Source organism: Alosa sapidissima, chromosome 3 (assembly GCF_018492685.1).
Source record: "Alosa sapidissima isolate fAloSap1 chromosome 3, fAloSap1.pri, whole genome shotgun sequence".
NCBI classification, from domain to species: Eukaryota; Metazoa; Chordata; class Actinopteri; order Clupeiformes; family Clupeidae; genus Alosa; species Alosa sapidissima.
Window position 1 is genome coordinate 9,582,930 of NC_055959.1, and position 26,324 is coordinate 9,609,253.

Below are 26,324 nucleotides of genomic sequence, written 5' to 3' on the forward strand. Positions count from 1 at the left end.
GCGGCGGTCATATTTTGTACCGCTCTGCGGTACATCTAGTTTAGCTTTCTTTGATGAGTTTAGATATTGTCAAAACCTGCTTTTTACCTCAAATCACTGTGCATGCAGTATGGTCCATGCATAAGAAAAGGAACAGGATCATACTTTTTTAATAGAAATAGGTGTACAAGTTATCATATCACAACAAATAATCAGAATGCAGTAAATCAATGCATTCAATTCCACATTGTATTCAAAAACAAGGGTTGCCAAATCCAACATGTTTTTGCATCTCATTGATCTCCTGCAGAAGTGGCTCGTTTTGTAAATCCAGCTGATAAAAAGAAATTAATTAATTAAGTGTGTATGCATTTACATTATTCATTTAGCAGACATTTTTAATTAAAGTGACTTACAGAATGAGGAATAACATTCAAGCTACAGTGGAGAGACTTTAAGTAATTACTACTGCATTAGTCCATACTATTACTAGAGGATAAGAGTGCAGATATTATAAGTTAGATAGATAGATAGATAGATAGGAAGATACTTTATTGATCCCCAGGGGAAATTCAAGAACAAGTGCTAGTGTGATAGGAGGAGAAAGGGGTAGAAGAACAAAGAGGTAAAGGAGAGAAGACGGAAGTGTGTGTTAGGTGTGTTATGCTGTTAGAAGTTAGAAGAAGAGGAGGTATCCTTGGAAGTGAGGGTTTTCAAAGAGCTAGACATGCAACCAATATAAAATAAACAGTTCAGCAGCATATCCACTTAGATAACCAACCTTCAGTGTGTACTTATAAGACTGCTCTGCTTCCAACTTTCTCCCCATCTGTAGATTCCACACATCGTGAAAGAGAGGTGAAAATATGGCACCAAATGGATGTCAATATTGTAAACATACACACTACTATACTACCTAAACCCTAAAGGGACATGGACACATTTTTTTTCCTTCAACATTTCTTGTGCAAGTTTTGTGTGCACATCAGAAACTGACAAAAACATATTTTGCCGATGTTGTTTTAGGGGCTTTGATTTTCTGGTGCGCACAATAAAGTATCTGGTGAACGTGCAAAACGTTCTGGTGCACACATGACACTTCCCAGAAAGTAAAAAGACCTTAGGGGCTTTGAGTTCCTGGTCCCCAGTCCTATGCCTTTCCTGCTATCTTTATCCCTCTCACAAAAAGACCAATCATTTCATAGATACCTTAGAGCAATTTTAACATTTTAAATGGAATAGAGTAAGAAGTAAGTAAGAACTTTAATGTCACAATATTCTTTAAATATCTTTCAAAACTTAAGCACACATGTCATCACAAGCACAAAAACATACACACCTGCAAACAGACAAGTGCCAGGTATCCCCACACCTCTGCATTAGAATTGTTTAGGGTGTTGGCCTCTGTCAGTGCATCCTCAGCTTCTGTCATCTCCCCCAGCTAGCACATAAATATCACACACAGACAAGAAAAGCCACAAAGACAATATTCTACATTTATATTAATCAATAGCTATGATAAACATCACAGTGATTAGCCCATCTCATTGTGTTCTTTGCAGTGACAAATCAAAAGATTCAGAAAAAAAGTATTTAAATATACACTCCTGCAGGTTCTACTAGTGTGATATGGTTATAGCAATGTGTCTGGAAAGCACATGAATTGCATTGACGCCACACATTATGACGATGTTTAGGTGTTAGCTGGCTAGCTGCAAAAGAAAAAGAATCCTCTTCTGGGTGTTGTGGTAAATTATGAAAGTGTATCATGTTTACCCGGTAGCAGGCGATGCCCAGGCCAAGCCAGGTCAAGCAGGATGGTGAGCTCTTGCAAGCACGAAGGTATGTGGCTTTGGCCTTCTCAAACTATGGAAGTTTCAGGAAAATGGATAGCAAGGTAAATCTCCAACAGAATTCAACCGTCCTTTCTAGCATTCAGCACTGTGTAATCTGCACATGGGAATGTATTACTTCTGACCTGCCCTTCCTTCAGGTATATAGAGCCCAGGCGCAAATAGATGGGGTGGGTGTCAGAGGCATCCGCCACAAAGTCCAGGGTTCTCTCGTAACACTTCTGGGCATCTCTGCTCTCACCTCGCAGGAAATGCAAGTGGCCCCAAAGTGCCCACACATCTGGATTCTACATATAAAGTAAGGAACCATTTTATCGGTAATTTGTTTCTTTTTTTGACAACATGATTTGAGATTCATAGTCTGTTAATTCCATGTTCTGGCCCAACTATGCAAATGTAAATACTGTTTTTCCTATTCTGTGGCACCTTTAATTGTTATTAAGTAGTACTCAGGAATCTTTGTTTATTTTTCACACAGGATAATGCTAAGGAAGTCTACTGATTATCAAGTAATTAGTATCCATGCAGTTATGAGCCTCTGAACAGATCAAGGTCAGGGTTGGCTTTGTCATTACGGTATGGTGGCTTTTAACTCTGAAATCCCATTACACGCAGAGGAGTGACTGCCTTGGATATTTTATCTCATCTTACACATTTAAGTAAGCTAGTACGGGCCATTACAATCAATAAATAATATGCAATTATAATTATACAGTCATATCACCACAGCCCATTGCTAGGCCCTGGTAAGAGGAAATATTAGCTGAACAAATCATAATTGGTAAAACTATGAGCCCTGTGCCAGGATCACCTCGTAGCTATCTCTGAGCGCTGCACTGAGGCTGGTCTCAGCACTGCCATACTCCCCTCGGAGGGTGTGGAGCTGAGCCAACGCCAGGTGGTAGGAGCTACTCAACCCGCCCTCAGGACACAGCAGCTCCTGAGCCAGGGCCCTTTGGGCCATCTAATAAGGAGAAGGGAGATGAACACAGCTCAACTATGAACACACTACATGAAGAGGACTCATTTGAGGGGCACTAACTTATAACAACACTTGATACAATCCACATTTCCACTAGATTCTCAGTGTTCAGTGTTCAGCGTCTGCAACGTTTATGTAAGTAAAACATAGAATGTAAGCCAGTAGCTGGCAGTCCAGAGCAGCATGTACTTGTATTATACATCATAATAATAACACCTTTAAATTAGACTCCAAATTATTGTATGCAGTTACCTGTAATGCATTGCTCTGCAGTAGGAACTCCACAGTCTCCATGTAGATAGTACATGGTTTGCTCGGGCTGGTAAGGGAAGCTGTCCTGGTAGGTTTAGGTTCCACTGCCAAAGTAGAACCCTCCACCTCTTTAACACCAGCACCACTCTGACAGCGCTTGATGGAACTTTCTACATCCTCTCCCTCAACTGCAACAAGAAAACGCAGTATATGAACACAGAGAGAGAGAGAGAGAGAGAGAGAGAGAATTTTGGAAAGCTGTATACTACTATTGCTTCAAGTTATTCTTCTCCACCTACATACGTGACATTCAATGGCAGAAGGAAGGAAAGAAAGAATGAAAGAATATCTCTTTAGTATTGTTTATTGTTATGATTATACATTACAGAAGTAATCACTGTTACAGGTTCTATGTGTTTTTTTGTATTATTATTTAAAGTTTCTGAATGATCTAGAAATATTAGTATATAAGTATATACTGAAGAAGCCACCATTTTGACATTATGTCAAAAACACCTATGCTCTGTGTTGTCCAGATAGCATGCAAACCAGCTAGTGTAAGCCCAGCTCTCTAAAATCATTTTGCAACACATGTGGTGCTGTATCAAATACAATGCAAGTCAATGGAGGAGTACCATACAGCTATGTACAAGACTACCTGAAGCTTACAGAACTCCACACAGCACTTTTAAGAAACATAGTCAGTAGCAGTGCACATAGTGATGATAGTACAGGTGTGATCTTGGACTTACCGCTGTCATCAGCCGAGTCTTCTTCTGCTTCTTCCTCTGGCATCATGTTCTCTGCCTGTGTGTCTAACTCTGTCTGTGTGTCCCCATCGTCCACTGGGTTCAGCGCCAAACCTGCCCGCTGCTGCTTACAGGCCTCTAAGAAAGCCATCTCTGCCTGGATACTGTTGTCCTGTGCTTGATAGAACACACCTGTCCAGAGGGAAAAGCCGGGGTACAGACATGGTAGAAGTGAATTAAAAACAAAGGTAAAATATAGTTGGTATACATAGTAATAATGCAGTGATAATACCTTGTGGGGGAAAAAAAAGAAAATAAATCTCAAAAGCATTGAAAAGCAGAAAAGGCAGGTTGGGCCACCAATCTTTATCAGAATAGGTGAAAGATGTGTGCCCACTGCCCATAATACCTAGTACATTCTAAGATAGTAAACTAGAAAGCTCCAGCTAGTTTGAAACATACACAGCAAAATTTGTGTAACCCTTTGTAACTCTTTATACCAAGTAAAAATCTTTGGGTGGGTGTCATCCAAATCATAATCATATGAATATTTTCTAACAATTTCAGTGAACTGCAAGCACAAGATAATTTTCACTGTAACTGAAATTCAAGACCATTATAACATGATCAAGCATTTATAAGAACAAAAACATTTATGAATCAGTCCAGCATTTAGCTACAGTATACAACAGAAAACTGCAGGTACACGTGTCTGTTTGTAAAAGACCATACATAAACAATTACAGTTTCTACGATCAGCTTATACAGAAACAGAACATGAAACTGACACTTAAAGCGATGGTTCGGAGTAATTTCACCCTAGGGTCCTTTGCATCAGGACCCCGAGCCAAACACCCTCCCAGAACCTGTTTTCCCTTGGTCGAACCCTGGTCGAGTAGCGCTGTCAGAAACGAATGACTTTCTGCAGGCGCTTATGGAACCTATAGGGTCATTCCACGTCAGTTCAACCAGGGCCCACGCACTTAGGTCTCAAAAAATTCTGAAAAAATTACCAGGTGTACCTATGTTACCCAGGAGACACACTGTAAAATTACTCTTATGTAAGATCAATACTTTCCAAGATACAGCCAGTTTTACAGGGGGAGGGGGTGTCGATTTTGTTCGGGCTCTTTTTTTTGTCAAAGTTCACAAGCCCACAGCGCAAGAACTAAACCATGTAGGAGGCTCAAATTTTGCATGCTGGTACATAAATAGGAATAGTATGTAGCAAAATCGTCACGTTTGGTCTGGATAATCCTGCATGGTCATAGCTGTCCCTCAAAGTTGATACAAATTTTATTGGAGTTTTTGGCTGGGCTCTGTTTAAGCCTTCAGAAGACATATTTGTACTCAACATAGGCTCTTGATTTATTTTCCTTACTGAGATAAGTAGAAACACTCTCACAAAAAACAATGAACAGAAAATAAATTCCTTCAGGGTCTGAACAGCAGACCTTAGAAGTCTAAAAAATAATTTTGGTTCTCATTTTCAGAGCTCCTAAACACCTTGTGGGAATATACAAAGATTTTTTAAATATTTTTTTCTTTATTCTCCATGATCTTTTCTTTTTAAAAACACCAATTTGACTTGTCTTATGCAAATCTTTCTTTTTCACTTTCCACCCTGAACATGGGCAAAATGCACCATTGACATGTCAATGGTGCATTTTGCCCATGTTCAGGGTGGAAAGTGAAAAAGAAAGATTTGCATAAGACAAGTCAAATTGGTGTTTTTAAAAAGAAAAGATCATGGAGAATAAAGAAAAAAATATTTAAAAAATCTTTGTATATTCCCACAAGGTGTTTAGGAGCTCTGAAAATGAGAACCAAAATTATTTTTTAGACTTCTAAGGTCTGCTGTTCAGACCCTGAAGGAATTTATTTTCTGTTCATTGTTTTTTGTGAGAGTGTTTCTACTTATCTCAGTAAGGAAAATAAATCAAGAGCCTATGTTGAGTACAAATATGTCTTCTGAAGGCTTAAACAGAGCCCAGCCAAAAACTCCAATAAAATTTGTATCAACTTTGAGGGACAGCTATGACCATGCAGGATTATCCAGACCAAACGTGACGATTTTGCTACATACTATTCCTATTTATGTACCAGCATGCAAAATTTGAGCCTCCTACATGGTTTAGTTCTTGCGCTGTGGGCTTGTGAACTTTGACAAAAAAAAGAGCCCGAACAAAATCGACACCCCCTCCCCCTGTAAAACTGGCTGTATCTTGGAAAGTATTGATCTTACATAAGAGTAATTTTACAGTGTGTCTCCTGGGTAACATAGGTACACCTGGTAATTTTTTCAGAATTTTTTGAGACCTAAGTGCGTGGGCCCTGGTTGAATTGACGTGGAATGACCCTATAGAGTATCTCGTAAATTACCCCACTAATAATGCCCTGAATTGTACGAAACTTTTACAGTAGTACAACTATGTTCTCTATAAAACGAGGCATTGAAAAGTTTGTAAGTACAGCAGGAGTTTATTTAAATAACACTTGCCTGATGGATTCTACTCTCTGCTGCCATCTACCGCTGCGTCAACGTTACTTCCGTGATTTGGGAAAAGCCTGTAAAAGTCCTGGCAGGATGCATGCATGCATAAGGATATAGATCCAGGAATGCACTAATATTTTGTTCGTAGTACTAGTTTGTAACAATTATTAGTTAACACTAAGTTGTAAACAGTTCGGAAAAAAATATTAAAAACTGGATATACCAAAAAACTTTGATGTAATCGCTTCCTGCCAGGACTTTTACGGGCTTTTCCCAAATCACTGAAGTAACGTCGACGCAGCGGTAGATAGCAGCAGAGTAGAAGTTATCAGGCAACTGTTATTTAAATAAACTACTTACAAACTTTCCAATGCCTCGTTTTATGAGTAAAGAACATAGTTGTACTGCTGTAGAAGTTTCGTACCATTCAGGGCATTATTAGTGGGGTAATTTACGAGATACTCTGTTGGTTCCATAAGCGCCTGCAGAAAGTCATTAGTTTCTGACAGCACTACTCGACCAGGGTTCGACCAAGGGAAAACAGGTTCTGGGAGGGTGTTTGGTCATGGTGCAAAGGACCCTAGGGTGAAATTACTCCGAACCATCGGTTTAAACGAAAGAAACTGTACAAACAGCTACCACTGGAATATATGCACTGACTGAACTAAATTTGATCATTGTAACTCACCAAACAGTGTCCAGGCAACCACACTGCTGGGATTGACACAGGTTGCTCCTTCAAAAAACGTCTCTGCATCCTCGTACCGCCCATCCATCTCAGCCAGAATACCACACATTAGTAAACTGGACACAGTGAATACCACACATTAGTAAACTGGACACAGTGAATACCACACATCAGTACACTGGACACAGTGATAGAGAGGGAGAGAGAGAGAGACAGAAACATATGGCCATGGAAGAAATACAAAAAACACACAGAAAAAGTAAAAGAAAAATGTTTTTGAGCCAGTCCATGAGGTTGTCAGAGGGGTGTGGGATGGGTGGGTAAAAATACCTATGTTCCATTAGATGTCTATTGTCAATATTAATTGTTTTGACTTAATGAGTTGTAAGGGTTTCATAAACTATACTGCTCGAAAAAATTAAGAGAACACTTCAATCATACACTGGATCGGTACTCTGACACTGTTTGGCTCTGAACACAAGTAAAACTTTTGACTGCCAGACATTCTGTGAATGTAGTTTGAGAATGGAGAAAAGGGTGGAAGGTTTCAAAAAATGTGTTTTAACAATTGTGGAAAACTGTAAGTGTTCCCTTAATTTTTTTGAGCAGTATAGTTGATAAATTCAGAAAATCAGTTCTTAATCAGAAAATGACTGGTTTGTCCTGTCAAACCACACAACCTGTTACCTACCGAACAATTAGTGAGCTTTTAAGTAAAGAGGCTTTATATGATTTACTGGTGTAAAGAGGTTAGATATGAGCACAACGAATGCTCAGTTAACCAGGCTTTTACTAATGAGTAGAACTAATAGTTAGTTAATCAGGCTTTTATCATGAGTTATGTCAGGTGGCTCACCTGGATAGATGTGCCTGATTCATAGAGACCGCCTGATGGAAGCATTGCTCTGCTTTTTGGTAGTCCCCCCTCAACATGTAGAAACAGCCATAATCAAACCAGTGGGATGGGTCATTACGATCTCGTGCCAGCTGCTGTATAGACACGTCAAACTCATCATCATACCTCAAATAACTCTCATTCCTCAGTCAGTCACATAACACAAAGTACAATATATAAAGCATAATGATGTATGAATACAGTCCAACATCCTGTATGTTAACTTAAACCTAGCCTCTGACAAGTGGTTTGCTCCCAAAGTATTGTTCCGTACCTCCTGGTAGTACTTTGTGGCGAGCTGGTAGTCCTGGTTCAGCTGAGCCTCTCTGGCAAAGTGCTTCAGCTGAGAACACTCCAGCTGTGGCTGTGGCTGATTCTCTAGGTCATCTACGGACAGTGTCTGGACCAGAGAGAAAAAAATGACTCAAGTACACAAACAACGCACATACGGTATTTATTTCTATGGCTCAGGTGATTAGTTACTATTTGATTATGATTTTCTAGGAGCTAGGGAAGATTTAGAACGTGAAATATGGTTCAGTGCTTAATAGCTGCTACAACTGGAAAGGCATATACAGTATAATAGGACAATTGCATGAATAAGAAGGGAAAGAATTTCATTTGACATAAACATGTCATAAATGCTCTATGGCAAATTCAGCTGCACACATAATATCCACAATTCTGTCATGCTACCATTAACATTCCATCAAGAAAAAGGCAAAGTTTCGCTGCTGAACATCTTGTTTGGTCAATAAATAGAGAGTTTGGATAGTTCCAAGACTGTTATCTGTCTGTTGGATGTATGTCTGGAAATGGAATGTCTTACCTTATTCAATGCCTTGTGCATTTCATCCACCAGAAACACATATAGCTGACTTAGAAATGCCTGCAGTTGTTCCACATCTGTGAAGGCTTCAGTTCGCAACATTTTCTCACGCACTATACGAACTACAGAGTACTGACCAACACACACAGACACAAAATCAAAATACACCTCACATCATAGACATGTTTGCAGGCACCATGACAAACCATTTTGCCACAACAAGCAGATATATCTGATGAAAATGTGGTGGTGGGATTTTTGCATACTCTTAACACAAATATTTTGGAAAACTCTAATTCCTTCGACTTACCTTTAGTTGTTCTTTGAAAGCAAAGTACTTCCCGGAGTAGTTGAGCTCCCCGAGCAAATGTGTTTTACGCTGTTCCTGTGTGTTGGGGTCTGTAAGCCAGGCACTGGGTTCAAACGCTGCTCCAAACAGCTGCTGGTACTGGTCTAGGACCTGTGCTGCCACACTTACTACTTGAGCCTGAAACTCCTGCACGGCCTGTCAGTCATGAGAATTAGATTAGATTCAACTTTACTGTCATTGTGCAGAGAACAAGTACAGAGCCAATGAAATGTAGTAAATCACAAAGCCACCATGGGTAAATAAATATGTGTTTGTGTAAGGTGATGAGAGAATGTGTGGTTCAGAGCCCTAGAGAGAGAGAGTTGCGCCAATGTTGCAACTCTCTATCTATAAGGCTGGATCTGGTGAAGTTATACGTTAACCTTTCAGCAGGGGAGTTTTGAACATTCTAACAGAAGATTCTGATTCTGCAACAATGTAAGGTTCTAAATTTCCATGTTTTTCTAAAATTCCATGTTGAATTCCATGAATTCAATGAACCCAGATATTCTTAAGAACGTTCAATGTCCAACATTCCCGTACCGGCTTAAGGGGTGATGAATAAACTCAGTGGTTGCCACTTGGTGTGCTATCTAGGTTATTCTTGTGCTTTCTGTCATGCATTAATAGGCTCACCATGATATGAGGCATTGACAGATACTATAACTTTGTCTTAGTAATTATGGTGTGAGATGTATTTTACTCGTTCTGCTCCAGCTGGTCTGCGAGGTAATAGAGGTCTTGGAGGAATAAGCTCCATCACTCTATGGAAAAAACATTTACAGTTACATTAACCTTCATCCATTACTAATAGTAAGCAGGTCAAATATCTTATTTATGTATTTATTTATTTATTTATCATTATTGATTTCTATATATCATACAAAGATATATTTTTATTTAGTACAGTACCTTTTTGCAAGCTCCTCTGGTGGTCTTTTGGGAACAAGTGGTTTGTCTAATGCAATCTCAATTACAATGTAGGACTTAGAATCTGCATACATCTACAATAGAGAGCACATAAGCCTGTTGGTGGCAATTTGTGCAACTGTGTGTCGCTACAGTTATGTGTGATATCTGGACTATTAATTTCAAATGGTAAAACTAACTTGTCCCTCTGTGTTGATCTGTGGCTCCACCTCAATTACGTTCTCGTCTGGGGCAACCTTGCCCTGTGGCCCTGCCTGGGAAACAGAAATCTGATGTATTTTAGCTTCTTGAGTGGCATATGCTTGAGTCTCATGCATAGAATAATTTAAACAAAATATTTTTGATGGAATTCATTGAAATAAGATTGTGTTGGAAGTATGGCTAGACAGAAGGATGGGCAGAAATAGTGGAGGTACATTTATTCAGTTTCTGACTGGACGGTGATTTGTGAATGTACCTTTCTGGGAGACTCTTTGGTATCTTTTCCTCCCTTCTCAAAAATTTTGCTTGGTGCAGCTTTACAGGAGCCCACAGAGGACACCCGCGCTTTGCCTTGCGTCACCGGCGGCCGCATACTCTCCCGTAACACGCTATAGTTTCGCTTCGTCTAAACACAAATAAAAATAGTGATATAGCAGCATCGTTATTCTAAACAGCAGACAGATTAATTCCAACTTCCATTTTAAAAAAATATTTAAAGTTTTGGACAGCTGATCTGCAGTACATGTCTGGACAATTACTCTTAACTCGTATCTGAAACTGAACAGCAATACAATTTCTTTCTCAACTTAATGGGTAGTCACACAAAGTAGAGTAGAAAAAAAGTAATTCTGACTTTCAGCATGAGCTCTGACTCATAGAAAGGGTAGAGTTTATAGGCCCCTCTGACACACGTAGCCCCTGGATACAGCAGTGGAGCCAAGTCCACATATGCCACTCCATGGAAGGATAGGGTCTCATCCTCCCCCTACATTGGACAAACAAAGACACTGTTACACACAGTGATTACATCATTGTTCACTGATCAAGTATGTACGGATGGAGCAGTATCAGTGCAACATTGTCGAGACACCAGTATTTCTAGTACGGTACAAAGGCACAGGGACATCTGATTTAAATTTGTATTTAAAGTCCTCACACCTTCTCTTTACCAGCCTTCGCTCCCTTGGCAGCTCCCGTCTGCGCTACTTTCATAATCTCTATTGGCCACAACCGGCTCTCCACAATCCGCCGAGTCAGACTGTGGAGACAAGAACATGTGTGGAAGTGTTCCAGACAACCCTATTCAACTTAGCACACACCATTTTCTAATTAACACTGTCTAAATAAAAGGGGGAAACAATTAATTGTACACACACATATATAAATGTGGCCATCATGACAACATTAACAGTTTGTCAGTTTTCTATAAACATGTTTCACACCGTCGTATTACAGGTGCTGGTCATAAAATTAGAATATCATGAAAAAGTTTATTTATTTCAGTAATTCCATTCAAAAAGTGAAACTTGTGAAACTAATGAAACCCCCAAATTCAGTATTCTATAAAATTAGAATATTGTGAAAAGGTTCAATATTGAAGACACCTGGTGCCACACTCTAATCAGCTAATTAACTCAAAACACCTGCAAAGGCCTTTAAATGGCAGTCTAGTTCTGTAGGCTACACAATCATGGAGAAGATTGCTGACTTGACAGTTGTCCAAAAGACGACCATTGACACCTTGCACAAGGAGGGCAAGACTCAAAAGGTCATTGCTAAAGAGACTGGCTGTTCACCGAGCTCTGTGTCCAAACACATTAATAGAGAGGTGAAGGAAAAGATGTGGTAGAAAAAGTGTACAAGCAATAGGGATAACCGCACCCTGGAGAGAATTGTGAAACAAAACCCATTCAAAATTGTGGGGGAGATTCACAAAGAGTCACTGCAGCTGGAGTCAGTGCTTCAAGAACCACCACGCGCAGACGTATGCAAGACATGGGTTTCAGCTGTCGCATTCATTGTGTCAAGCCACTCTTGAACAAGAGACATCGTCAGAAGCGTCTCGCCTGGGCTAAAGACAAAAAGGACTGGACTGCTGCTGAATAGTCCAAAGTTATGTTCTCTGATGAAAGTAAATTTTGCATTTCCTTTGGAAATCAAGGTCCCAGAGTCTGGAGGAAGAGAGGAGAGGCACAGAATCCACGTTGCTTGAAGTCCAGTGTAAAGTTTCCACAGTCAGTGATGGTTTGGGGTGCCTGTGTTTTCTGAGGTCCAGGGTCAACGCAGCCGTCTACCAGGAAGTTTTAGAGCACTTCATGCTTCCTGCTGCTGACCAACTTTATGGAGATGCAGATTTAATTTTCCTTGGCACCTGCACATAGTGCCAAAGCTACCAGTACCTGGTTTAAGGACCATGGTATCCCTGTTCTTAATTGGCCAGCAAACTCGCCTGACCTTAACCCCATAGAAAATCTATGGGGTATTGTGAAGAGGAAGATGCGATACGCCAGACCCAACAATGTAGAAGAGCTGAAGGCCACTATCAGAGCAATCTGGACTCCCATAACACCTGAGCAGTGCCACAGACTGATCAACTCCATGCCACGCCGCATTGCTGCAGTAATTCAGGCAAAAGGAGCCCCAACTAAGTATTGAGTGCTGTACATGAATACTTTTCATGGTCATACTTTTTCAGTTGGCCAACATTTCTAAAAAAATCTTTTTTTGTATTGGTCTTAAGTAATATTGTAATTTTCAGAGATACTGAATTTGGGATTTTCATCAGTTGTCAGTTATAATCATCAAAATTAAAATAAATAAATATTTGAAATATATCAGTCTGTGTGTAATGAATAAATATAATATACAAGTTTCACTTTTTGAATGGAATTACTGACATAAATTTTGATGATATTCTAATTATATGACCAGCACCTGTATATTCTTATGTTTTAGATTTTTTTCTTATATTATGTTTGTAAACTCAGGGCGTTGTTGTAATAGGGCTTAATGCTCAGTCTATTTCTCCCTGAGTAAACAACGGCTGATGATGATGATGATTATTCTGAGGAAATCTGCAAAAATTGTTAGCAACTGTTAATGTTCTGAAGATCCAAGAGTCTCACCAGGCAGCACCTCCAGCATCTAGGAAGCAGCGTCGCTCTGTGTCCCAGCTCACCCTCTTCCTGTTTATCTCAGCCTCAACACGAAATTCCTTATCCTACAAGTCACATATGGAGAATAAGTAGTAGGCAATCTTACACTATTGAAACCATTTTCTCAAGTGTTCTGTTTACGGTGGGGATTTTTCTTATTTAGAGCTGCAACTGGGAGGGCCTACAGTATAATAGGACAATTGCATGAATAAAAAGGGAAAGAATTTCATTAGACATAAACATGTCATAAATGCTCTATGGCAGATTCAGCTGCACACATAATAGCCATAATATCCACATGATATCCACAATTCAATTTAGAGGAAAAAAGGAGGACTACTCTTACATACTATTTACCATTCTATTTTTTACAGAATTTTTCATTTATGATATGAGCTGACATTTTGGTAAAGTTAACCTCTGCAGTGGTCATATCGCCATCCTCCATGTCGACACTCTGTTCTTCAATGTTGGTGCCTGGTATATGCTGGGCTCCTGAGGCCAACATGGCATCCTGTGGCCATTTTTTGGGTCGGGGAACAGGTTCTCGTTCCCCTCCCATTTTCAGCATTCCATTGGAGAACATCAATATTTGCTCCTTCTGTTAGAGAACAAGGGTAAATTGTCCCTATGGGTCAATATTTCACTTGACATCATGGCCATACTAATAAATAACACAAGCTTACATTCCTCACTTTTTTTTCTTTCAAATATGCTCTTAAGTAAGTAATATAAGTACAAGATTTTCAGTAAAAGATTTCCGTTTATCCAAATACAATATACAGATAAAGAAGACATCATACTGTATATTGTACTAGACCACTGTGTTGGTGTAAGTCTACGAAGCAAGATCTCATGCTACTAAAAAGTAGAAAATGAGATCAAAATAGATAAATACCTCAGCTGTGAGGGGCACCTGTAGTGCTGCAGCATAGCCTGATGCAGGTGCAGCTGCTTGATTCCATACATCAGGCACAGAGTAGGCTGTTTCAACAGTAACTTTCAAAAGGTTGGACTCTGAGAGCTGGGTTGCTGACAACAGAGGCTTTGGGACACTGACTGAGACATCAAGCACAGGCTAAACAAACAAACAAACAAGCAACAACAAAACATGGGAACACTATATTACTTTGAATCACAGTGACATTTTATGTAGTTGTTATGTCTATGGAAACATCAAACAAAATAACACTTTGTACTGACAACATAAATGCAACATACAATTATGATTTGCATGCTCGTTCTGTGGGTAAACATTCACCTTGCTACCATCCAGTGCAGCTGTCTCTCCAGGTGAGCCAGGTGCTGGATAGAGGACTGTGGAGGCTGTGAAGCGGCTTTGACCTGCACAAAGTAACATGATGACCTATCTCATTCACAATACACAGTAAATATTCAATGACTTTAATTTATTTAATACCCCACCAGATTTGGCTGTATTTTCATCCCACAAAGCCGCTTTTATTCCAGAAAAGTAGGTTACTGGATGAATTGACCGTTCGCAAAAGCCACGCCCCCTAGTTATTGTTACTACGCAGAAATTCAATGGTACTTTAGTGTACAGTAGCTGTTAAGACTCTGTCAAAGTTACAGCACAAGAGGCTCTTTTAGAGAGCCACGGACCTAAATATGACATGGAGACACATGTATAAAAACTCACATCTAGCTTTGTTGGGTGACAAACTTAAACGGGAGGCGAGTGAGTGTGATTTACTGATATTAATATTGCTAGCTGTGCTAGATAGACTTGCATGCATGTTAGGACACTGGGCCATGTCATGTAAGGAACATGGTGCTGCCAAAAACGGAAACATAGCCTAAATTGCAGAGCCACTTCAACTTTATTATTATATGGTGAATAAATGTTATACTACTGTGCACAGCCCATGCTTCTCTGACGTGACGAAGCTAGCACGTTATTAGCAGCGGTTAGCTAACTGTGCTAACGTTAGTTATCTACAATTATACAACAATTGGGTTCTATGGAACTATTTATTTGTTTCTGATTGGCCGAGAGACGTTCCATGAGTTGGAATATCCCTGGACATTTCAACTCAGACTTTGCACAGCTAATAATAAATCACTCCGCGATACAATGCGAAGATTTGACACAATGTTCTCATCCCAGCTCTCCACTATTTTAAGCAATTGGTTACTCCTTAGCAAACCATAACGAAACAGTGCTTCACCACATCTGTGGATTAAGCCACACAGTTAACTCAATGTAAGTAAGATAAACGAGGATGCTAACTGTTCTCAGCATTGCCAGCATTGTGTAGGGCCAATAATATGATTGTCACTTGGAGGAGACTTGTAGATAACTAACGTAAGCATAGTTAGCTAACCGCTGCTAACGTGCTAGCATCGTGTCAGAAAAACATATGGGGCTGTGCACAGTAGTGTAACATTTATTCACCATAAATTAATAAAGTTGAGTGGTTCTGCAGTGTAGGCTATGTTTCCGTTTTTTTGCAGTACCATGTCCCTTACATGACATGGCCCAGTGTCCAGAGGTGGAAAAAGTACGAAAATATTGTACTCAAGTAAAAGTACCAATACCTTGATGAAACATTACTCAAGTACAAGTTAAAATACCGATCTGAAAATGTACTTAAGTAAAAGTAAAAAGTAGTTAATTTAAAATGTACTTTAAGTAAAAGTTACTTAGTTACTTTTTTTTGTGTGTGGGGGGGGGGGGGGGGGGGGGGTACCAGAACAACCAGTTTTACCAGAGACTTTCTAATGAGGAGATACAGCACTCAAAAAGTCCTCCATAGTATTGCATGGGGTTAGTCAGTTGTCTACAAATATCACAACCCTTCCGTGGCAAAACGTTGACATGTGAATACATTGAGCCAATCATGTGGTGTGTTGTAAAATACATTGAGCCAATCATGTGGTGTGCTGTGAAGACATCGTGCCAATCATCTGTTGTGATCTCGCTGCTGGAGCAAGATTGGTGTCGTGAAGCCTTACGCACACGCATTTCTGCCGAAATAGATGCACGATAAGTGCCCAAAAAGTGTTGCAATATGGCCGCCGAGTGGAGGTACTTGCCTGAAAAGGACTTTGGTCCTAGCTCGAGTTGCTGCAGCCAGCAGCTAAGGCAGCCATGTTCATGCTCCCAGTGTGTAGCGCTGTAGCTGCAGCAACTCGAGCTAGGTAAAACCGATTGTTTTGTTCATACCGACAGTACTCGGTGACGTTGAGAAATGGAGATCTATGTGAAAAATCACCGGAGTTCTCCTTTAAGTTTGAGCAGTAGTTGATTTTCAAAGTTAGTTGCACTCATCCTTGCGTCGCTTTGCAGTGAACAGTAATCCAACTGAAAAGCCCCTCACAGGCAGCTGAGGCAGGCAGGCCAATGTTGAGTTGTTTTTTTATATTTGGAAACAAGCAGAAGGTTCAGCAGATTAAAGGGCGTCGAACTGGGGGAGAGAGTGGGAAGTATAGGGCCCCAATGGAGGAGAGGGCCCATGAAAAGTGGAATACGGGGGGTACAACATTTTCACCAGGCATTAGTAATAACTCAGGTAATCCACACATAAAAAATCCAAACAACTCCATAAGTAGAGTTATGTGTAATGAAGTGGAATAACACAGGGAAAAAGTATTGAACAAGCTAAGAAAAAGCACTAAGGCAAGGAAAGGGAAGGAACGAGCTGGAATCTGTAAGTAGTTAGAGTAGTTATCCTTTCTATCTGTGCAAATTAATATAAGCTTGGTTAGTATATTGATGGGCTATAAAAAGGTTTTTCATTACCAAGGTGTCACACAAGAAACATTTCATGATGGATAAAAGCAAAAAGCTCTCCCAAGACCTTTGCAACCTTATTGTTGCAAAACATATCAATGAAACTGGTTACAGATGCATTTCAAAACTTCAGAATCTTCAGTAAGCAGCATGGGAGCCATTATCTGCAAGTGGAAGAAACATCACTGCCATGCAGGATCTCCTCGCAATATTTCTGACCAGGGAGTCAGAAGGATAGTCAATTCCAAAAGCCAAGGACCACTCGGAGTAAGCTCCAGAAAGACTTGAAGGCAGCCAATTAAATTAAATTCAATTAAACAGTTCTGGAAGTAACTAAAGATCAGGATTCACAAGAGGGACCCCTGGAATCTGTTTAGAACAATGGGCCAAAATCACACCTGATACTTTGGCTTTTCCACAAAGTATTGAAGAAATTTCAGTAGGCACGTTCAATACTTTTTTCCTGTGTCATTCCACTTTAATACACATAACTCTTATGTTTGGATTTTTTAAATGTGTGTTAATATAATGTGTGGTGAAAATTTCGAATAGACTCAATGGAAATTTAAGCTAATTACTGAAAAAAAAAATATATATATATGTCCACCATATATTTATTTTACCTGAATATTTTAACTTCCAAATTAAATGTCAAAATGAATGTCAGACGAAATTTAAAGTTTGACTGACTGGATTTTGTATACAAAACATAGTGAAAACTGTCTAAGGTCACTCTCCCTTGCTAAAGAGCTAAATGGTTTAGTCCGCCTGCACGATTCATAAGGTAGTCTATCTTTTGTTTATTTAGTTGAGCATCGCTAGTTGTGGACAGCTAATTGTTGTGCTGCTGGTGCAATGTTTCCTCCAAGAAAGCCAAGTCAGGTTACTAAAAAGAGAGACATCAAAATGAGGGGAAACAAATGCTAATAAACTTCTTTCCAAAGAAAGGTGAGCACAAACGTCAAAACACGAAATCCCATGGTGTTTACTTGAATATCTCAGCTATCATTAGTGAACTGAGACAACCCATTGAAATAGCGGAAAATACACTTTCATAGGTTAGGCTACACATGTAATCTGATGTATCTCGTGATCCAGCTCCATCCCTTTCAGAAAGACTGCATGGCGCCAGCTTGATTCATGTCCTGTTGTAGGCTACATGCTGATCATTATCACTAGGCTAGTGGTTTAGGGCACAATTTCTTTTCTCTCCCTTTCTGTTTTCGTTAGTCTTAACTTTTTTTTTTTTTTACTCAAGTAACGGATGGGATTTTTTATGTAGCGAAGTACAATACTTCACTCAAAATGTAATCAAGTAAAATTTAAAATACCGATTTTATAAACTACTTAAAAAATACAAAATACACAGAAAAACTACTCAATACAGTAACGTGAGTAAATGTATTTCGTTACTTTCCACCTCTGCCAGTGTCCTTGTAACATGCATGCAGCAAAGCTAGATATGAATGTGATTTCAGCCCGACTTTCAACATTTCTTTCAAGAAGACACCAGAGAGGGTTCAAGCGGAGCTAGTAATCAAGGATCTTTGAAGACACGTAAACCACAAATACCCGTAAAGAGGGATCTGGAATGTTGGTTACCTAGCAACCAAGACGCTGTCTATTGAAAAGGGAACTGTTTTTTGATGCGTAAGAACGATGTCTAAATTAACATTTTTAAACAATATTGGGGTGTTTTCAGATTATTTAGTTTGTGGTAGAATTGTTGTATAAAAGCAATATAGCACTCGTGATCGTGGGATTGGTCATGGATATTGCCACGGGTGTTGTTGCCTGCGCCACTCGGCCTCGGGCCTCGTGGCTACGGCCGAACAACACCCGTGGGAATATCCATGACCAACCCCACTCTCACTCGTGCTATATTGCTTAAGTCTCCTCCATGTGACAATCATTTTATATAATGCTGGCAATGCTGAAAACAATTAACATCCTTATTTATCTTACTTACATAGAGTTGACTGTGTGGCTTAATCCACAGATGTGGTGGAGCACTGTTTTCGTTATGGTTGGCTAAGGAGTAATGTTAACCCTTTGCTTTAAAATAGTGGAGATCTGGGAAGAGAGAATTTAATCTAATTTAACATAATTACAGAAAACTTAACCAAGATTAAAAGGCATTTTTCTGTGTATCGGTGTTGTGTTAATCCCACATATGTCATTTGATTGTCCTTTTGAACTCATATCACTATAAAATCCCATAAAACCGGACAAATATCAAGGCTCCCAATACATTTCTATGGAGCCACAAGGTGAAGTTGACGGGCTATGTCTGCCTGCACGGAGCTACTGGACTGCCATTGGCTCATCTGCGTTCGATGGGCGGGGTTTTGCGAACGGTCAATTCATTGTCATTTATGTAGATGACACCTGTTACACTTTATATACTAACTTTACACCATCTACATGTCGTTATGTCCAAAATGTGCGTTGAGCATGTTAATGTTTACATATTGGACTGCAATGGCTTGTCCTTTCACATCATGTAAAAATGGATTCATAGTGACAGTTTAGAGTTTAATTTGAAATCTAACCATGGAGAAGAGGGAGCAAATCCACCACCGCCTGCCCAAGAACAATCGTCTTCTCTTCCTTCTGCTTCTTCTCTTTGGGCAAGATCTCAGTCACAGTCACTGATGAGCATGAGGTAAGCAGGCTAATGAGAAGCTTTGTATGTCAATTTAACAGATGGAGAATGGATCAAATGAGCACCATAAAGACTACTTACAGATGACAGGTTTATGTGCAAGATCATCCAAATTATGTGCAGCATCTGAACATTCGAAGCTGCATGTAAAGTTGTAATCCACTGCTTCGTCAACAACTGCATCAACCTTTGGAGAATCTCCAAGGACTACACCATTCAACTCAGCTCTAACAAAACTGAGGAAAGACTCGGTCCTTCCTTTCTGGAAGACATCACATCGACCATGCAATTACTCAATAACAGAAACACCAAAGACATCGGGCTATGTTTTAATGATAAAACAAGAAATAAAAATGTCAAATAATAAGACCCGAAGATGTTTGTTACAATATCTAACGTTAGCATGTTATTTTAGCCTACGTTAAACAGAAGAACAGAGCTAGACGTCACGTCACTCACCAAATTATGGCCACGTAAGACTGTTATTTGTACAGATACTGCCTTTTCTCCAACTACTTGTCCTATTTCCATTTTGAGTAACTGCACCAAACATGCAATATTAACTAAATAGTTTGACCCCGTGAAACCAAGGGAGTACTGGCACTTTCATTAATTTTTCGGCGTCTACATGTTTCTATAGTAACCGTTCAACATATCGCGAGATATCCTCGCGGTAGGTCTTTTCTTCCTTCTCAAGATACTTGTTTAGCTAGCCTACTTGTGTATCGAGCTATCTAACTGGGAAGCTAAGATCACATTATTTGCACCGCCGTAAAGATGCGAAAGTCATGAGAAATGAAATGAATTAATAGATGCAGGTTTATGTATTTAATGGCAGAAAATACATTCGCAGTATGTGATACGTTAGGGACGTCGTAGCCTAACTACCGTTTAAACTCCAGGAAGTTTGTGTGGAGAAATCACTTGCTTGACGTTACAAAGGTAGACTGCGCGATTTGCCTTTTGTGTAATTATTTTGTATCGTCTGATTTCTTCAGCTGTGTTTGATTTTGTCTTTCGTTGCCTTTGCATTTGTATCCACCAGAATGTCAATCCTGTGCGCTGTCGACAATGCACTGAAACAGTGTGAAGTTGAAGAGGGTCGCTCCAACGACAACATTTTCTTATGTAGAGATTTACTGACACATATGTAAGTCTCCTTATTATGAATGACGATTTAATTTTTACGCTGTTGACAAACTTCTACGACTTCACTGTTGCATTTGTACCTCTGACACAGACAGAGCTGTCGTTGTTTTATCTTGCAGGAAAATTCGTCATGCATACTCGAGAGAGGATACAGTTGCCAAAGATGGTACGTTACATCATGCATGTGTATTTTGATATTATTAGCAGCAAAGAGTATATAAGTACTTCTATACTCTTTGTAAGCAGTATATTATTTTTCTAAGCACAACGTGACGGAGTAGACTGATAATTACGAGTGTCAAATTGAGGTGTATCTGTATGTCTTAAGATTCTATAGATATTTCTCCTGAGGTGACAGAAGAGCTGGAGCAGCTGGAAAAGCTGCTTGAAAAGGCACGGAGAACGCTGGCCACACATGCAGACCCAAGAGCCAGTACTGCGAAGGGAAAAGGGAGGACTCCTTCCCTGGTAAATTCCCACAGAAAACAAAGCGAGAATATCACCAAAGTCAGCTTTGACAAAAGACCTCCCCAAGTGGCAAAGACATCATCTCATACCAAAGCAACACAAAGGATTCCCGGAGCTCATGGGCAAACGACCCAGGGTGGCCTATTGAGAGGGCCTGGCCAAACAGAGACCCTTAAATCAGGAGAGGCTCCACCTCTAAACTCAAAACAAACTAAAGTTTCAGTTGATAAAATTTGCACTCAGGACTTGGTTACTAATGGCAAACTGAAGACTCAACGGAAAACCCTTTCTTCTGGTGATGATCTATGTAGGACCAAGACACTCGGACCTCCTGATGCTAACGTTAAGGCAATTTTAGAAGAGATGTGGTAAGCAGTCATTCAGGATATGTGCATCTTTCTCTTTTTGCAATTGTCAAATGCTATAATCAAATGCTAAATATATTTTAAGGATTCCATCTCCTCTCCTGCAATCTTGGACAGCAATGAGGAGCAAACAAAGCAGGTGGGGAACATACTTGACGTCTTCTCAAAATAACTTATAATATCTCACAAATTATTTCAAATTACATTTTTTTTGGTTTACTGTAGATCTTCATGGTTGTGTTGCCGCCTTAAGGGACATAACTTGGTTGAATTTACAAATTAACTACGCTGCCCTGCCAAAAAATGACCCACTCATTATTTTGTTGGGACCACCTTTAGTTTTGATTACATGCAGCTCCCATTTGCCTTGGCATTGTTTTCACAACCTTATGCATCATATCATTTATTTCCATCCAGAGTTGCATTTATCTTTCGTTGAGATCATCTGTGGATGTCAGGAAAGCCTAACCACTGAATAAAGTCTTCTCCAGCACTCCCCAAAGACTGACAGTAGCTGTTTTTAGATAGAGAATGCGCAAAATTCTCGGGGAGAAGAGACGTCTTTATGCCAATGTATCTGTCTAAAAAGGAGGTGAAAAATTGCCACCTTGGTGTGAGTGTTCACATACAAGCCGGTGTTACGGATCTTAATTGGATGCATGTTAACTGGGGATAAACAATTAGCCCATAATCACGAGCAGGTAGGCTTACCTTATTTACAGCAGATGTGACTCTGATTAGACAAATAGTCAATCATAATACTAAGCCTACTTCTGTGCAATAAAGAAGTCTGCCCTGAACCACATCTGCTGCCTCAAACGGTGAAAGAGTATTTCAGGGAGAATGAAGAATCATTTTCACAAATGAATTGGCCACCACTGAGTCCAGACTTAAACCTCACCTGGCCTGGCTCGACGGTCTGAAGCCGGCTAAGTCTTTGGGATGTGTTAAAGAAGCCTTTGCGCCATTTCCTATCATTAATACAAAATGTTGGCAAAAAAGTAATGCAACTCTGGACACAAACATGTGTTGCATAAAGTTGTTGAAACAATGCCATGGTGAATGCAAAAATATGTGCCAAAATTATAGCGAAATGTTGGCCTAGGTGGTGACTTTTTTTTTTTTAGCCAGGCAGTATAGATGAAAGCTCCTGTCTTTTAAAAGGTTATGGGACAAGGTGTTGGCCAGAGGTACACAAGTTGTTCCTGAGAAGACACACTTTATGGAGAAGCTTCAAAATACTGTATCCTTTGATGAGGTACTCGAAAACGTATTTGAATGAACATACATTTCATGTTTTACAGTGTACTGTAACTAGTGGACATGCTTTGTAAAAATAACACACTAAAATTCTACGTCTGTGTAGTTTGTGCAACAAAATGATCTGCAAATGTGCAATGCCATATTTTGGAAACATGTTTGAATAGCTCCACAAAATGTTTTGGCATTCTTGTTTTTCCTGACCTGGCATGGTGTAGTTCCCTATGGAGATGCTTTCTGATGCCCCTGCTGACGCCAGTTCTAGGATGGGTTGCCTCACTGAGCTAGGCAGGGCACTCCATTTTTGTCACCATGCCGAGCGCAGCATTAACCAGTCTTCAACTGAAGGTATGCCAGGCAGTCATATGATGAAACTGACAGAGAATCAGGTAGTTGAAGGAGAGAAGTAGTTACAGTACAAATGTGTAGGAGTAAAGAGCAGGTTTGTCGAAGTTAGCCAGATAGCGAACACCCCTTTATACTGCTTCTTAATTAATGCAATTGGATTAAATGAGTATTTTTCTCATCATGTTTTGGATTGTCCGTTATAATATGCCATTTTCTAATTTTGCTCATTATTAATTACATTTGAAGGTTTCTGACGAACCTCTATCCTGCGTACTGATGTTACTAATAGTACATACTAATTTAAGTGTGTGAGATATGAAAGTAGAGCCACTAGATGGGAGACGTAAACCCAGAGTGATAGCCACGACAGGCATGTCTATTGAAGTTTACTCCAGAGATCTTTCATGCAGTATGCCTTAGTTGTTTTCTTGTATTTGTGAAATTTCATTATGTTGAAGTAGACACTGGGAGACAACATAAGTCTGAAGCAATGCTCAATGGACTTGAGGAAATGATGATGGGTGTGCTGGCCCACACTGGGCAAATGATCTCAGGTAATCAACTCGGTTATTAACTTTAAATTATCAAGGGTCATCTTTCAGGAGTTTTTTAAAGGTCTGTGTATTGAAATCCAATTTTGAGAGTTCATTCGATTTAACATTCTAATTAGGCCTACAGGGAGCCAATGAAATACCCGATGAAGCGGGTCTTTATTAGAATCACAAAAGTTTTCTGGAATGTAAATGCAGTTACATATACTGTGTACACAAAAGTTGTGCACACTACGCTACGTATTTAACATTTCTTTTGCATTTCAAATCATTAACAATTACAGTTTGAGCAGTACTTAAAGACAGAATATAAAGTGCAAAATATGAGTATAAGTATGTCAGGAAGTGCATTTCCTCTGGATCTTTCTCAAAGATTCAGAGATTTATGACAAAGTAATAAGTATGTTCTGTATATTCTGTTTGTGTGTCTGTGTGTGCCCTCTGTCTCATCAATAATGGGAAGCCTCCTAAATATAAAATGTTCTTGAGTTGTTTAATTAAAACTGAAATGAACTCCTTTTGATGCTACATTTATTTACAATATGAAGAATGGAGTCTCTGACATTTCCAGTGCGCACAACAAGCACCTGGTATCGTCATGTTGTTGTCATGGGTAGGACCATGAACTTTTTCATCGGTTTTAGAAGAATTGCGAACACCCGTAGCACTAAATGGGTTTCCAGTACGTTGAAAATGGACGAAAAGGGGAATTGTAACATTTTGTTACTTTAATAGTAACTAGTTGCTTATATGTGTTTCAGTACTGGATAAGTATCACAGACAGGAGCCTGAAGTGTTGTGTCCAGTTAGAAGGAGGGGAGCATGGGGAGACCCACAGAGACCCTGCCTGCCCCCTACTGTCTGCTACGACCATCAGGCTGAGCTACAGGAGGTAGCTCACCTGAGACTGAGGGTGCAGCTACTACAGCAGGAGACAAAGCTCCAGCAGGTGACAAGGTTTTAAATAACATTGTGTTCTGTTTCATTAGCTGCCACACTGGATTAACATTGAAGTTGGAATTGAAAGATATAAGGTTGTCTGATGATGTTTGACTTCTAACAGATTCTCAGAGATCGTCTCCACTGTGGTTTGCCTTCCTTCTCTGCTGTTGACCTTAGAGGACAGTATTCTCTCCTGGGGGAGGGAGGACTATATTTCCCTACTCTTGTAATGGACACTGAGCCAGATTGAGTTGAAGTTACTTCAGCAGTCCAGAAGAGTTGATGTGTGAGTGTTCTGCCATTTGTGTCTGTTGTGAAAGTTTGGAAGGTGTATTTTCATATGTATAATATATAGTTTCTGGAAATGAGTGCTGTTTGTGTATGTGAGCTGTATGTTCGTGTTGAGCTGTTTTGAGTGTTTAGTCAGAAAAACACTAGCATATCAGGATTTTCATTAAAGCCAATCATGTGGTGGTAATATGTGGGAATTTGTGCCTGCTTAGTGTGTTGCAATTTTATTTCACCAGCAGAGGGAGCCATCTAAAACTGACCTACTCTGATGTTACTATTCAATTTCAATATGGTTGGATAGACTTGCATTTTGAATAAATAAATACTTTCAAAAGTCTTTATTGTCATGGTGTTGTGAAAATTATTTATGTTAGGCATCACACAGGGTTAATTTGTAGTGACCTTCCATATCATTTCAAGCAGCAAAACACACTCAAGGCTGTAGGAATAATGGTTAGATTAATTAGATCAATGCAATTACTAATGCCGCCATTAGCACATTCATTCCTACTGAGCTGATGTCTTCGAATGGTGGTAGGAGGTAGCACCACAGGCTACTGTGAATGTGTAAATACACAAAAAGAATGCTCTTTTCACAAATGTGATGCGATCCATGACTCAAGAACTGTGCTTAGTCAGAGTTCTCTCACTGTAGGGGTCCACTGGTCGTCTAAGTTGGCTCAACACAAGGGAGCCAGATGGAGTACATGCCATAACAATGGTCCCCACACTCATTACTCAAACTAAAAGACAATCCCTTATCACAGTGAATTTAGAGTGCCAAAACCCACAATAGTCCCTGAGGTACAGTTAATGACTGCATATATTCACAACTAAAGGTGTATAGAGGTGCATTCTCATGGAGTTATTGTAGTCTGGGGAATATGTTCTGTCTTTAGGTAATAGCAGGCCGTTCATGTGTGTTACATACAAGTCAAAGAAGCTCAGAGGAGGGAGCGGGGAATGTAGTGGTGGATTTGGGTGCATACAGGCTGCAGAATGGAGGACAGGTGGCGTTTGGTTCACACAGAGCGGCGTGGGTGTTGGAGTGCTATCCTCCAGACTGCCCCCTCTCCTGGGCTCACATATGCGCAGACATTTCTGCTCTGAGTCACCGAGAATAAAGTCTCTGCTGACTGAGAAAATGGCTAAAAAACACCCGAGTTTGGGGTGGAGATCAAGATGAAAATACTACAGTCAATGAGCAAGATAGGAACAGGGATTTGTAACAGCTGTTTTTTGCCCTATTGGAACAGTTTGATTCAACCCTCCATTCAAAAAATTGAGGATACAGATATCAACATTTGAACTGATAATTGGTGGGGAAAACACCTCCAAAGACTGACCTGCACTAGAAAACAAGAGTAGGTGGTATTGATATATTGATGTAGGGA

General features: G+C 39.8%; 2 protein-coding genes across 6 annotated transcripts; one reads left to right on the forward strand and one right to left on the reverse strand.

The window, feature by feature from the left end:
- Nucleotides 1-133: 133 nt before the first annotated feature.
- cfap70 (cilia and flagella associated protein 70) lies at nt 134-20,199 on the reverse strand. Of its 2 annotated transcripts, none has more exons than XM_042085906.1 (26): nt 20,016-20,199; nt 19,638-19,818; nt 19,444-19,542; nt 14,399-14,481; nt 14,036-14,215; nt 13,556-13,738; nt 13,108-13,202; nt 11,141-11,240; nt 10,836-10,967; nt 10,458-10,607; nt 10,180-10,254; nt 9,983-10,074; nt 9,774-9,834; nt 9,032-9,226; nt 8,722-8,853; nt 8,167-8,292; nt 7,854-7,987; nt 6,998-7,113; nt 3,819-4,007; nt 3,067-3,254; nt 2,644-2,796; nt 1,958-2,119; nt 1,756-1,845; nt 1,319-1,420; nt 761-808; nt 134-313 (listed from the first exon to the last, which is right to left on the reverse strand). In XM_042085906.1, the coding sequence occupies exons 1-26, from the start codon at nt 20,085-20,087 to the stop codon at nt 233-235; spliced, it is 3,219 nt and encodes a 1,072-aa protein (XP_041941840.1). In that variant the 5' UTR covers nt 20,088-20,199; the 3' UTR covers nt 134-232. The 2 variants fall into 2 exon arrangements, with proteins under 2 accessions (XP_041941840.1, XP_041941839.1); XM_042085905.1 differs by having other exon boundaries at nt 10,180-10,269.
- Nucleotides 20,196-25,271, forward strand: LOC121705142. Of its 4 annotated transcripts, none has more exons than XR_006030717.1 (10): nt 20,196-20,498; nt 20,602-20,706; nt 20,825-20,871; nt 21,034-21,541; nt 21,624-21,677; nt 22,666-22,781; nt 23,017-23,146; nt 23,608-23,700; nt 24,459-24,646; nt 24,761-25,271. XR_006030717.1 is itself a non-coding variant. In XM_042085955.1 (10 exons), the coding sequence occupies exons 2-10, from the start codon at nt 20,603-20,605 to the stop codon at nt 24,887-24,889; spliced, it is 1,350 nt and encodes a 449-aa protein (XP_041941889.1). In that variant the 5' UTR covers nt 20,196-20,498; nt 20,602; the 3' UTR covers nt 24,890-25,271. The 4 variants fall into 4 exon arrangements, 3 of the variants coding, with proteins under 3 accessions (XP_041941889.1, XP_041941890.1, XP_041941891.1); XM_042085955.1 differs by having other exon boundaries at nt 22,703-22,796; nt 23,605-23,700; XM_042085956.1 differs by having other exon boundaries at nt 22,703-22,796.
- Nucleotides 25,272-26,324: the final 1,053 nt, after the last annotated feature.

Bases quoted from the DNA above. Each gene is read 5' to 3' on its own strand.
- cfap70 (XM_042085905.1), bottom strand. From the start codon at position 20,087: ATGGAAATAGGACAAGTAGTTGGAGAAAAGGCAGTATCTGTACAAATA. The intron at 13,739-14,035 runs GTATTTATCTAT...GTTCTCTAACAG, and splicing joins AGGTGCCCCTCACAGCTGAG to AAGGAGCAAATATTGATGTT. The intron at 13,203-13,555 runs GTTAACTTTACC...TGTGACTTGTAG, and splicing joins GCGATATGACCACTGCAGAG to GATAAGGAATTTCGTGTTGA.
- LOC121705142 (XM_042085955.1), top strand. From the start codon at position 20,603: ATGTCAATCCTGTGCGCTGTCGACAATGCACTGAAACAGTGTGAAGTT. The intron at 20,707-20,824 runs GTAAGTCTCCTT...TTTATCTTGCAG, and splicing joins AGAGATTTACTGACACATAT to GAAAATTCGTCATGCATACT. The intron at 24,647-24,760 runs GTGACAAGGTTT...GACTTCTAACAG, and splicing joins AGGAGACAAAGCTCCAGCAG to ATTCTCAGAGATCGTCTCCA.